The sequence below is a fragment of the Eublepharis macularius genome, chromosome 3 (assembly GCF_028583425.1).
Source record: "Eublepharis macularius isolate TG4126 chromosome 3, MPM_Emac_v1.0, whole genome shotgun sequence".
Lineage (NCBI taxonomy): Eukaryota > Metazoa > Chordata > Lepidosauria > Squamata > Eublepharidae > Eublepharis > Eublepharis macularius.
In genome coordinates this window covers 133171192-133185477 of record NC_072792.1, presented here as the reverse complement: position 1 = coordinate 133185477, position 14286 = coordinate 133171192, and the positions used below count along the sequence as shown (strand labels likewise).

Below are 14286 nucleotides of genomic sequence, written 5' to 3'. Positions count from 1 at the left end.
GTTGGTAAGTGGATTTTCCAATGGCTTTTCTGTTTCCCTGACCATAACTCATGTCAGACCTGACCAGAAGGATCTGAAAGACTGAGCTTTGTAAAGATTCATTGGAACATAAACATGGCAGTGTTTCTTCACAAAGCAGTCTGTGGATTACATGCCCAATTGCTATTAGGCAGTAGAAAAGTTACTAGATTCTGTATGCTATGTCGAAATTACCTAACACTTGTGATAATTAAAATGAGATAATTTGTTGATGGCTAATTAGTCATAGGAGAGCTAGCTAGTGCTCTGCCATGAAACTTCCACTCCCTACATCTGGAAATCCATGTATGTTCTTTTACCCAGATTGAAGCATTGACTCACTGGGTGGTGTGCTGTGAATTTGAACTTTCAGGCCAGGATATGTAAAGATAAAGCTGTAACTTCAAAAAATGTTTGTGGTGTTCACATGCCCTATTAGTTCAATAGCTATAGTGTGTCATAATTACTGCAATATGCTATATGTAGGACTACCCTTGAAAAGAGCTCAGAAACTTCAGATGGTACAGAATGCTGCAGCCAGGAATTTGACCAGAGTGGATCATAAGGACCATATCACTCCAGTCTCAGTCCATATACACTGGGTTTAATTCAAGGTGCCGTTGTTGATATTTAAATCTTATCTGACTTGTGGCAAGCATAGCTGAAGGACTGCCTAGACCCATACAAACCTACCTAACCACTAAGGTCATCTTCCAAAGTCCTGTTTTGGGTGTTCTCACCTTCTGAGATTAGGCAGGTAGTAACCTGAGAGATAACCTTCTTGGATCAGGCATCTGACGAAGAGAACTTGATTCTCGAAAGCTTATGCTACAATAAAATTGGTTAGTCTTAAAGGTGCTACTGGACTCTTTTTGATTTTGCTTCTTGGCTGTGGCACCAAAACTATATATCTTTCTCTACAGAGAGAATCAGCTGTCCCCTTGTATTGCCATCAACCACCAGCAAGTAAAAACATTTTGTTCTGTTTTGTCTTGTGTTTTGTTTTGCCTGATCCCTCATTCCTCACCTATGTTTTAATTGTTCTTTTATGCTCTTTTAATACGTATTTTAATTGGTTTAGTTTAATGTTTTTATGAATTGTTTTTATACATTTTGTTACAACTGTTAGCTGCTTTGATGACATTAATTGGGCAGAACAATGGCATACAAATTCTGTAAATAAAAATAAAATGAAATAATATTCCTGTACTTTTGCCATTTTTCCTTTTATTATTATTATTAACAACTGTGTTCACCCAAGGCCACCTACTGAGCTCATGGATTCAAACCAGCAGAGTATTGATTTTCAGCCCAACTGCTTAACTGCTATGCTACTATATACAGCTATTATAGGATCCTGAGAATATGTACGTGGAAGTAGGATCTACTGAAATTAGAAGCAAATTGCTTCTAAGTCAATGTCTTAAAGTGGTATGGCAGTGTGAGCCTTTCAATGATGAGATGTGTTCTCTGCTGTAATTCATACTAAGGAGAAGAAATTAAATAAATACATAAAATAAGTATAGTTGGATTAATAGAAGGGTACATTCATTCTTGCAACTGAACATTCTCATCTTCTGTTTCCTTTGCAAATCTTGGTGACCTCCCCAAAAGTTTCTCCTGAGGATTGAGGGACCCTTTGGACTTGAATGGGATATAGTGCACCCAGAAGGCAGAATCCATAGAAATCACGAACCACCCTTTTCTGTAACATAACTGTCTACAAGCCTACATCAAAGTATTTTATAAGTTATAAGTAATCTATAACTGCATAGATAAATATGGCTAGATCACATGTGCACTTTTTAAAATCTTGCCTGATAGTAAAATCTTTAGTTTTACTATCAGTTTTTGTTGTTCAGAAATGTTCAATCCAGGGAGTAATATATTGGTTGCAAAGTGAATTATAAAGGGGGCAGTGAAAAAGGATATGGGCAATTGAGTCAACTTGATCCTTACGATAAGTATAAGAACGTTTCTTGGGGAAATTCTACTAAAACAGCCCTTCATCTCAGCGGAAGGTAACACATTGCATCTAAGTAACATGAAAGAACATCAATATTTTGGAAGTGTTAAATAAAAGAGATATTTAGCCAATTCATAAGATAAATGAAAGTAAATAGGGGAGCATTTCTAGTCATCTTTGAATTTTAGCATAGCCCATTTTTTAAATAAAAAAAATTGGTTTTGTGCAGTAAGAAATATTTTTTCAGTGAATTCCTAGGATTTAAGCTTAAGTTTAATATAGCAAGCTTTGAATCAATTGGGCTATGCCAAATTTTCAACCAGGAGTCAGCTGTTACTAGTTGCAGTAGAGATGGTAGAGCGTTAGATTCACGGAGTGATAGTCTGAACTTAATAGCATGGTACCATACTATTGTTGAAATTTGAGGAAGTCCAAGTTCAAGCCGCACCATAGCCGAGGGTACACTGGGAGGAAGAGAAAGGATTTTATTAAAGGAAGTTAGCTGGAGCTTATCAAGAGGATCCAGTGGTCTGTTGACCCAGATTGGGGCAGTGTAGAGCAATTTGGGAAGAATGATTATTTTTTTATTAACACTTATGCAAGATGCTTTTTGGATCCCCAGCTTTAGCTCTTGTTTGTGACTAAATAGTTCTCCCTGATATATTTTGAAAATGCCAGTATTTTTCTTGATTTTGTGGACTTGAAGACTAACAGTGAAATCCTAATTCACTGTAAAGAGATTGCATTTAGTCTTGCTGAACTATTGTATTTTTTTAAAACCAATATTTCATGGTAACCTAGTTTTCTGTCACTGACTATTCTCAGTAATGGCTGCTTCCAACAAACTGTATGAAATCTTTAAGTCAGTTAAGTATGTTCTGAAGTGCTATATAGACGTCTAACTGCTGCTATTCATACCCATCTTTTTAAAGGATAGTTTTAGAATGAGATACTACACTCAGACTATATCCAACAATCTGTGTTAACAGAGCAACTCTAATAATTTGTCTTCACTTTTTACTTTTCTATTACTATTACTTCCCAAGTTGGAGTTACACCTGTAAATGATGGACTGTTTTATATATTTATAGGTAAACCTGTCATGATTGTCACGGAGTATATGGAAAATGGATCTTTGGATAGCTTCCTAAGGGTAAGTACCCTGTGGGATTTATGATGAAGATCTGGTCTCCATGCAAATCTCTATTTGTTTTGTTGTACCATTTCCTAGGGATGTGCAAATCAGGTTTCTGATTCAGGTAAAACACCTGAATCGGACTCAATTTGCAAAGATTCGGGATTTCTGAATAGGGCCCAGCACCCTGGGTCCGATTTGGCAACCCTGAATCTAAGCTTCCTGAAGTGATTCATATCACTTTGGGAAGCTTCGGGACACAGGGTGTCAAATGCCCCTTTCCATGCCGCTGTACAGATGCTGGGAAAGGGGCATTTAAACTGCAGATCAGCTGCTTGATGGGGAAATCCCCACCAAGCAGCTGATCTGCACTGACAGCCGCAGTGAAAAGGCACTTTAAAATCCATCTGGGTCATGGGGGATCCGCCCCACAACCCAGATGGAGTTTAAAGGGCCGTTTCACCACCACTTGCATTGCAAGTGGCAGCAAAAGGGCCCTTCCATGCTCCACCTGGGTCATGGGGCGGATCCCCCATGACCCAGATGGAGTTGAAAGGGCCCACCACAAACCCCGCCAAGCATCTGATCTGCTCAATTGGGGTTTGAATCCCCCACCTGCCGTTGTTTTCACCCGATAGGAGGGAAAGGAGGGGGTTCCCTCCTCCCCCTCCCATCAGGTGAAATAAACGGTGGGGGGGCGTAGTTTGTCAGTGTGCTCCAAATCTTTACGGAGCACACCGAAGTGGGTCAAACAAGGTATTCCCGAAGTGGCTAGCCACTTTATATGCCATAGAATTTTAGAGTTCTGAGCACCTCTGGAAGGAAGATTTGTTCCAAAATACAAACACTTAGAAGTGGGGACCTGCAAAGACTTATGGGGGACAACTCATTTCCCCCTCCCCCACCATGTGTTCTTCCCCTTCCTTGCCCCATAGACTCTCCTTCTTTTCCTGATTCCTTCTCTCCTTCCAACTTACCTTTGCCTGCCCCCTATCTTCACCTTTCCCACTCCCCCCGCCCCTGCAGCAGCTTCTCCCTATGTCCTTATTGCATGTGGCTGGCTGAGCCGGACCCAGTTGCATGGTGGGAAACCTGCAAGGACTTGCAGAGGGTACTTCGCTTTTCCCAGTATCCCCTGAAATGCTAGCTAAACTGTTATGATTGCCTAGCAACAGCCACCGTGAGTATCTGATTAAAACTATAGGTGCTCCATTTAGTCATGTGCGTTTTAAAAAAAAACCTCAAAATGTATTTTTTTAATTTCAGATTTAATATCCTCAAATCAGGGTCACTTGGCTATTAGTATATAAGATATCTCTGAAGGACCTGAGTTTAGTTCCTGTTCAGAACTAATGTCTTGTCTTTGTTCAACTTACACATGATTTCTACAAGCTGACTCAGCAGTAGTAGAAGGAAAGCAAATGTATAGCCAACTACATCACATAATCTCATATTTACCTATGTAGGTTTTTTTTTAAGGATATAAACATCATCATTGCTGTATTTCTTAAAAAACAAAACTATCCCCTTCCTTCCTCTATTATTTGTTGATAGGTTATCATTCATGCTATTCCCAGTAAAACAAGAGTTGAATGAGTTACGCTGCATGTTCCAAAATGCTTTTGAAGCAGGCTTACAATGATAGTATGATGGTTAACTGTCAGTACAAGACAATAGTTTGACATGCTGATAGAATGATACCTGACTATCAAGAGCTAAAGTATACTGTCAATCAGATTCAGTCCATTTTTTTCTATTTCTGAAAAGGTTGCTTACCATGCTTTTTAAATATATACTCATTGTAATTCAGGATATTTTTCATTAACCTACACAGAGAAATACACAGAGAAATAGTATTTTAATTAACAATTGGAATTGTAAATGAAAGCATTTCCACAGATGGAAGGATCCCCACCTCTAGATACTGACTTTCTTTTTTCCTCCTCTTGGGCTGCAGTAAAAAGGGGATGTGAGAAAGTCATGCTCTGTAAGTGAGAATCCATCTGCCTGCAGAAACACTCTAGTGGCTCCAAGCCAGTGTAATATTAGTTTTATACAACAGAACTGTAAAAACCTTTCCCTGTTTTCCTCACATTGACAAGACATGTATCATTTGCACATGATTAAAAATAGAGATCCAGTGAGGAATAGTGGTTAGAATGACAAACTCAGAATCTCATATTCAAATTATCATTTAGCCATAAAACTCAGTCTTCAACCAGTTGTAAAGATAAAATGTGAGACAAAAGAAGAGAGGTGTGTATATAACCCTCACCCCCTTGACATAAGGATGTAGTAGATAGACTCACTGTCAATTGGCTGAAAGCAAACAAATTGAAACTGAGACGGAAGTGATGCTGGTTGGAAAAGCAGAGATCTTGAAGGCCATTGTGTTTCCAACCTTTGATGGGATTCGATTGACCCTGGCTGACTCAGTTAAGAGCCTGAAGGTTATATTACACCCAGCACTGCTGCTAGTGAAGCAAGTAAATGCAGCTGGAAGATGGCCTCCTACCTTGACATGACCTATCCATCCACCTGGATTCATGGCACAGTAATATCGTGACTAGACTACTGTAATAGATTGTACATAGGACTCTCCTCAAAGTCAACTTGGAGACTTCAGTTGGTGCAGAATGTCAGATCTGTGGCTAAATAATAGTTGTATCCAGACTACCTTCTGCAATCAGACAAGAGTCTGTTGTTTTCAAAAGATTTACTGAAAAAAGCAACCATTATAGTCCACTGACCCAGATGCAATATCTGGGCTGGTACACGTGTATTGTTACGAATGAGAGGCAAAGAACAAGGTACAAAGTATCAAGACCCAGCAGGCCCAACCTCCCCCCATAGTTCTCAAAACAATCCCTTTGAAGCTGAGAAAGTGAAAGTTTCCCAGGGCTGGAAAAGCTGTAGTCAAAACATTCCTCTTCTGTGAGATAGCTGCTAGGGAACATCTTGGCACCTGTGAAGAAAGCACTCAGAACACTAAAAGAATTAAAATGGAGTCTCTTTGGTTATAGCATACAGGGAAGCATTCTGAACCTGACATTTCTGCCCCCTCTAAAATGCCCCTCCCCCTGGTCTATGCGGACAGCAGGTATGAAATGCTTTCACTAATCTAGGAGCATGAACATGCACAGAGTTCACCCATTCATCAAACCCAGAGTCAAAGTCCTTCCATCTGATGAGATAAAACAGCTGATTTCTTTTAAGTTTAGAGTCCAAAATTTGTTGCACTTCATAATGGGTTTGATCATCAATCAAAGTTGGGATAGGAGGGGCACGGGTGTGCCATGGATTTGCTGGGGGAACCTTTTTTAAGAGGCTGACATGGAATGTATCATGTACATGGTGCAGATTCTTTGGTAAATCCAGGGCTACAGTCACTTTATTGATTATTTTACGAATAGGAAAAGGTCCCAGAAATTTCAATGCTAGTTTTCGGCTGGTTTGAGCAACTTTCAAATTTTTCGTGGATAGATAAACAAGGTCTCCAAGTTGTAAGTCCCATTCGGCCACACGATGGCGATCAGCATATTTTTTGTAGTCCTGTTTGGCTTTGTCGAGATGCTTTTTAATTAGAGTCCATTGTTGAGCTGCTTCCCCCCCACCATTCTGAAACATCTCTGGACGCCAAAGTAGAAGAGGGGAGCGCTTCAAACGGGAAGGGTTTGAAGTGGAAGCCATATACTACTTTGAAGGGAGTTTCTCCAGTGGAGGCATGCACCCTGTTATTGTACGAAAATTCCACTAAGGGAAGCAAATCGATCCAGTTGTCTTGTTGAAAATTGATATAACAGCGGAGGAATTGTTCCAATATTTGATTAGTTTTTTCGGACTGCCCGTCGGTTTGAGGATGATGGCTGGAACTTAAACCTTGCTCAATTCCCATAATTTGTAGAAGCTCCCGCCAGAAGTTGGCAACAAACTGTCCGCCGCGATCCGAAATCACCTTTGACGGAAAAGAATGCAGTTTAACAATGTGTTTTAGGAAGATATCTGCTAGTTTTCGGGCCGAACGTATATTGGTGCAAGGTATGAAATGAGCTTGTTTGGAGAACAGATCCACTACGACCAAAATGCAAGTGTGGCCCTTGGAGGGGGGGAGGTCTGTAATAAAATCCATGGATATGGTTTCCCATGGTCTGCTTGGCGTTTCTAAAGGTTGTAAAGTCCGGGTGATTTGCCTTTGCGTGACTTGGCACTGAGACAGATGGTGCATGACGCTATATACTGGGAAATGTCTTTGCGCATGCCTGGCCACCAAAATTGCCGTTGCACTAGATGGAGTGTTTTTAAATACCCGTAGTGGCCAGCCATAGGGGCGTCGTGACAGCGTTGTAACACATCTTTTCTTAAACTGCTGGGTACATAAAAGCGGTCCCCCCAAAGCCACTCTCCTTGTTCGGATTGTTGTAACTTTTCCTTGGGTACATTCCCCCCCTCCTTTTCCACTTCAGCTTTCAGTTTTAGTCTCCACCCTTGGTCTGGTTGAGAAGGTTGGGCTGCGCGACTGCGCGTGGTAACCACTCCCCCTAATTGCGTAGGTGAAAAGACAGTGTCTATTGTCTCCTCCCGCTTGCTCTTATGTTGAGGCATGCACGATAGGGCGTCAGCAAGGAAGTTAGTTTTGCCGGGCAAAAAGTTCAAAGTGAAATTGAATTTAGAAAAGTATTCCACCCATCGCAGTTGATTGGCATTCAGCCTTCTGGGACTGCGTAGGGCTTCTAAATTTTTGTGATCCGTCCATACCTCAAACGGATGGCGGGCTCCCTCTAGCCAATGTCTCCAGGTGGAGAGTGCCGCCTTTACAGCAAAAGCCTCTTTTTCCCAAACATTCCAACTTCTTTCAGGTTCAGAAAATTTGCGGGATAGGAAGGCACAGGGTTTAAGCAGACCGTCCTCCCCCCGCTGCAAGAGGACGCCTCCAATCACAGTATCGCTGGCGTCCACTTGTACTACAAATGGGCGATTTTCGTCAGGGTGTTGCAGAACTGGTTCGGAAATAAATTGGGTTTTGAGCTGATCGAATGCTGCTTGGCACTGGGGCATCCATGACAATTTAGCGCTTGGTTTCTTAGCTTGTTCCCCTTTGTCTTTGGTTTTTAACAGTTCAGTCAGGGGAAGTGTTATTTGGGCAAAGTTTGCTATAAATTCTCTATAAAAGTTGGCAAACCCTAGAAAGGATTGTAGTTCTTTGCGAGTAGTGGGCGTTTGCCATTCCTGGACAGCTTGCACTTTGCTCGGGTCCATTTTAAAACCATCTTTGGAGATTCAATATCCAAGATAGGTGAGTTCTGTCTTATGAAATTCACATTTGGACAGTTTAATGGGCAATTTGTTACACATCAGAGTAGTTAAGACTTTTTTCACAAGATCTATGTGTTCTTCTTCAGATTCTGAATAAATTAAAACGTCATCTAGATACACCACTACTCCTTTGTATAAAAAGTCATGCAATAATTCATTGATCATGGACATGAAAACCGAAGGTGCCCCGGCCAGGCCAAAAGGCATAACTAAGTATTCGTATTGGCCGAGGGGCGTATTGAATGCGGTTTTCCATCCATCGCCTTCCCTTATACGAACGTGGAAGTAAGCATCTTTTAAATCCAATTTTGTAAAGATCTTACCTTGTGCCACGACGTTGAGTAGATCCCGGATGAGTGGGATGGGGTAGGCGTTGCTGGAGGAGACTGCATTAAGTCCTCTAAAGTCTATGCAAAGTCTCAATCCCCCATCCTTTTTTTTGACAAATAGCACTGGAGCAGCATGCGGGCTATTTGCGGGTCGGATGAATCCTCTTTGAAGATTAGTGTCAATGAATTTGCGGAGCTCCTCCCGCTCATTTGGGCTCATGGGATACAGTCTGCCTTTGGGTAAAGATGCACCCGGTAAAATTTCCACGGCACAGTCCGTCCTCCGGTGGGGAGGTAGGGAGTTGGCTTCTTCTTCGGTGACGGCTTGGACATAGGCTCTGTACTGTTTAGGTATTTGGTTAAGTTCCTCTTGAGTTAACAGGGCTTGTTCAATGAGGGTAGGGTTGTTACCCCAGTTTTGATTCCAACGATGATTTGCACATTTATCATGGGAAAAGGTAATGCTTCCTACTGTCCAGTCTATATAGGGTTTGTGATCCCACAACCATCTGCTTCCCAAGATTAAAGGGTACTTTGCTGTAGTACTAATTACGAATGATCTCGTCTCCCAATGTTGTCCCATACCTGTGATGACAGGTATTGTTTCGGTAGTGACAGGATTCATATTAGTGCCATCCATTTGTTCAAAAATGACTGGAGTTTCCAGTTCTTTTATAGGGAGTACTAATCCATTTACTAAGGCTGGTGCAATAATGTCTCTAGAGCAGCCAGAGTCTATGAGGGCTTGCACACGAATGTGTGTTTTTCTTTCTGGATTAACTAACGTTACTGGTATGAATAGTATGGACCCATGAGGTCTTTCCGGAATTAGAACTGACTGATTTTTGATCTGCCAATTGGGTCCTTTTACGACAGATCCATCTCGTTTCCCGAGGCAGGACTTTCAGGGTTTTCCTCACCGATTAGAGCAGTTGAATCATAGTCCATAATTTCTTCCAGTTCTAAGCCCTTTTCGGGAGGATTTCTGCGGAAAGTCCCTCTGCCTCTCGACGCTCTGGGAGCGGGTGTCGGGCGGGCTGGCGTGGGCTGAGAGGAGGGGGCTGGATACCTTGGTAGGAACGGATTTCTTTGCACAGGCCGGAACGGACATTGTGCCACAAAGTGACTGCTTTGGCCACACTGTAGACACAATCCTTGTTGCCATCTAGCATCTCTCGCTCCTCTAGTTGCATATCCAGCACCCCTGCTCCCTCTCACAAGTACAAATGAGCGCCGGTGCCCAGCGGTTTGTTGCTGTTCGACCAAGCGTACTTCTTGCATACGATTTTCCATTTCACAAGCTAATTGAATCCACCCCAAGAGTGTGGGGGGATTATCTTGCATAAGGGCTCTGTCCAATAGTCTGGGATTCATGCCCTGTTTGAACAGAATTATTTTGGTGGATTCCTCACACCTTGGGCATTTGGCGGCCAGCTGTCAGAATTTTGTAACATAGTCTCTAGCCGACATGCTGCCTTGTCTAATAGATTGTAATTCGGTCCGAGCTCTACTTTCTTCCAAAGGGTCTTTGTATTGGGCACGAAGCGCATCTACAAGACCTTGTAATGTGTTTAATTCAGGGGCCCCCAATTCGTAAAGGGCTACATACCATTCTGCTGCTTTTCCTTGTAGGCGCGACCCCAAGTGTTTGATCTGGCTGGCTTCATCTCCGAACAAGTGTCCCCAACGGTTAAATAATTGTAAAGCTTGTACTAGGAAAAATCCTAATTTGGAAGGGTCTCCGTCAAACGTGGCTTCCAGTTTTACCCACCCCATCGGCAATTCCTGGGGCCTGGCAACCGGCGCAGGCAGTGGGTAATATTCTATAGGCACTTGTTGAGGTCTCCCATCAGGGTACTGCGGAGGAGGTTGTACCGGAGGAGGTTGTATCGGAGGTTGCTGGGGCCTCGGTTTAGGTTGTAATGGAGGAGGGGGTCCTCTTGGTACTGGTTGGGCTGGCGGAGGGGGTCCTTTTGGCACTGGCTGTAGCGGCGGAGGAGGTCCCCTCGGAACTGGTTGTAGCGGCGGAGGAGGTCCTCTCGGAACGGGCTGTATTGGTGGAGGGGGTCCCCTTAGTCCCGGCTGCTGTAGCGGCCGGGGTGTGGTGCCCGTCCTATCGGTCCCATCAGCGGGTATTGCCGAGGAGTGGTGCCCCGTGTAATCGGTGCTACAAGTCTCGGCAGGAATGGCTGTCCTTGCTGCACGGTCGTGGTCGGGGGGGGAGCTGGTTGTTCTTGCAGCAGAATTGGTGTAGGCGTGAGGACCGGAGCTTCCCCCTGTGGGTGCTGTGGTGTACCCCCGGGTTGCGGCAGAGTTCCCATTGGCTCCTCTCGCAGTTGCCCCCCTCCTCCTGCTACTACTTCTTCTTCTTCTTCTTCTTCTTCTTCGGTGCCATTCGATTTCTCATCGAGTGGCCCTGGTGTGGGGTTCAGTGGCTGTACAGGTTGTTGCGAATTGTCAGCTAATGGAAGTTGCTGATCTTGTACCACGGTTTCTGTCCGCAGAATGATTCTTTGTAAAGTTGACAAGCTCTGACTAATACTCTGTAAGCCTGAAGCCGTCTCTTGGCTCCCATCTGATCCTCCGACCACCAACACGGAGAGCAAATGGACTGCATGGGCCAAACTCTCTTCCATACTAGACAGTCTCTCCTCTAGGACTTGTACCCGACTCGAGTCCACCGCAGCGGTTTCGGTTTCTGCATACTTCTGGGGAGGTTCATTAGGGACTTGCGTAGTCTCTAAGTACTCTGCATAGGATTCTGCGTAGGCTGCCCCAGGACAAGGTCTTATTTCTCCCATACCCTGGGCCCCGGTACCTTGCTCTTCATGCGACCTCCCCGCCAGGATTCCTTTCGCTAATCCTGTAACCGCCGAAATTCCGGCATCTACTGCTATGGTTCGGCTTTGTAATTGTATCCACGTGTGCTCATTCGAATCTTGTTGCCTCGTCCACGGAGCAACTTCCGCATAGTCCCAACTCATCACATCACGGTGGGACGTTTCCCATGTTTGGGTACTCTCTGAACCTCTTCGATCCCACTCCAACTGGTCGGCCTCACGGTTCCAATAATACCAAGGTTGGCTACTGGAATGCTCCGCAATCACACCTAAGCTCCGTCGGCCTTCCATTGGGGGCTGCACGAACACAGTACTCGCTCTCCTTTCCCTCGCATCTCTAGGCCTCGATCCCCACTGTGTCAGTGTCAGTAAGGATATCAGTGGGTCAGCTGCTGCTGTGGGCCGGGTATCCATTCTGCTTGGAGCGAGGGTATATATCGTAGTAACGGAAGATCCTGTTCCCCTTTGAATGGGTCCTTGAAGTTCCAGTCCTTCCGAACCGGGGAAGGCATAGGGATCGAACAAAGGGTCCCTGTCGGGATCGACTTTGGTATCTGGCTGCCCCGGCTTAGGCATTGGAACAGATGTGATTCGTAACAAAATGTCAGATCTGTGGCTAAATAATAGTTGTATCCAGACTACCTTCTGCAATCAGACAAGAGTCTGTTGTTTTCAAAAGATTTACTGAAAAAAGCAACCATTATAGTCCACTGACCCAGATGCAATATCTGGGCTGGTACACGTGTATTGTTACGAATGAGAGGCAAAGAACAAGGTACAAAGTATCAAGACCCAGCAGGTCCAACCTCCCCCCATAGTTCTCAAAACAATCCCTTTGAAGCTGAGAAGGTGAAAGTTTCCCAGGGCTGGAAAAGCTGTAGTCAAAACATTCCTCTTCTGTGAGATAGCTGCTAGGGAACATCTTGGCACCTGTGAAGAAAGCACTCAGAACACTAAAAGAATTAAAATGGAGTCTCTTTGGTTATAGCATACAGGGAAGCATTCTGAACCTGACACAGAATGCTACAGCATGTTTACTCTCAGAAGCAGATAGAGCATGCATATCACTTTCATTTTGTAGTGACTCCATTGGATCCCTGTCAGTTACCAGGTTTAATTCAAGGTCATGACTATCACATCCAAAGCCTTTCATGGCCTTTGCGCAACATATCTGTGTGACTGCCTCTCTCCCTATGTTCCACCACAGCAGCTTCATTCATTTTGTGCAGGTACCACCCTGCTGCTGGGCAAAATCAACATATTCTTTCTCTGTGGTAGCCTGCATCTAATGGAAAGTGAGGTGGACAGGAAGGCCCCCACTCTCCTGGCTTTCCACAGACTATTAAGATGGATCCTACGGGATCCAGATGTGAAAGAGTGTCACAGCAGTATTCTTATGGACAATAGATTGATGTACAATAAGAAAAGTGCTGATGCTGTGTTTTGCCAAAAGAAAAGCATGCATGTTCATTACTCATACAGAGATGCATAATATTGAGTCACAGACTGTGTTTATGCAGGATGTGCCAGTTCAAATCCATTAGATATGTAATTGTAGTCTATCACTCTTCTTGTTTATACATTTAATTGAGGTGGGGGCAGGATAAGGGAAACTGTGGGCAAAGTTTTCCTTTCACATTCAATAACATTTTTTTTTAAATCTCAAGAAAGTGACTATGCTGTTCAGACTTGTATACAAACATTCAGTTTTAAATTATAATAATATCTAATAAGATGGATGAGGTTATTTGTCTGTCATCTAGCAATCCCTGAGACAGCTTTAGTCCCTATTAAGTGACTAGCTTTGGCAGAAGTAGGTTGGTCTTGTGTACACTGTAGAGCTGAATGGTCTGTCATAAATATTTTATAGAAACACGATGCTCAGTTTACAGTCATACAGCTTGTGGGAATGCTTCGAGGAATTGCATCAGGCATGAAGTACTTGTCAGATATGGGTTATGTTCACCGTGACCTGGCTGCTCGCAACATCCTCATCAATAGTAACCTGGTGTGCAAGGTCTCTGATTTTGGGCTCTCCCGTGTTCTGGAGGATGACCCAGAAGCTGCTTATACAACACGGGTGAGTTCAGTGATCTCTAAATGATTACTATGAAGCAAGAGATGTTTGACACCCAAATATAACATGGGAGACTCCTCAACTAGATCATCTATACTCTTTCATCAAAGAACATGAAAACTATTTTGACCAACAATTTTATTCTGTCTGGATCTAATCAGTAGAACTGTATAATAACTATAACACCATGATGACTATTCAGTATCACCTATTTGTCACCCCTTAATGTACTTTATCCACTCCATCATATTCAAATATGGTTTATTTGTAAGGTTTAAATATGGTTTATCTGTAAGGTTTATTAACTCTTACAGTTGTGATCCTTTCGTATTTTTATCATATTAGAAAACATTCTGTTATAGTTTAGAATTTTTTGAAGTGTAAAAATTATTTTAGAGCCTGGTTCCACTTCATTAATGCTACCCAAGTGGAGGTTAGTGACCCTTAAATGTCTCTAAAGATACTCAAAGCCAAAAAGAGAAGCTCAGTACCATAATACCTGTTCTTTTATGACAGTTATTAAAAGAACATTCCCAAGAATGGCTAAGAAACCATGGTTTTTTCCTTATGTAATCAATAATCATCATAGATCCTAAAAACAAGCATTT

At 43.1% G+C, this 14286-nt stretch overlaps 1 protein-coding gene across 1 annotated transcript in view; it reads left to right on the top strand.

Moving 5' to 3' along the window:
- The window catches only part of EPHA3 (EPH receptor A3), a 383392-nt gene that overhangs the window by 328440 nt on the left and 40666 nt on the right, over positions 1–14286 (top strand). Inside the window, exons 12-13 of the mRNA XM_054973438.1 lie at positions 3076–3137; positions 13472–13681. Coding sequence (XP_054829413.1) covers positions 3076–3137; positions 13472–13681 — 272 coding nt within the window. The remainder of the gene's footprint in view (positions 1–3075; positions 3138–13471; positions 13682–14286) is intronic.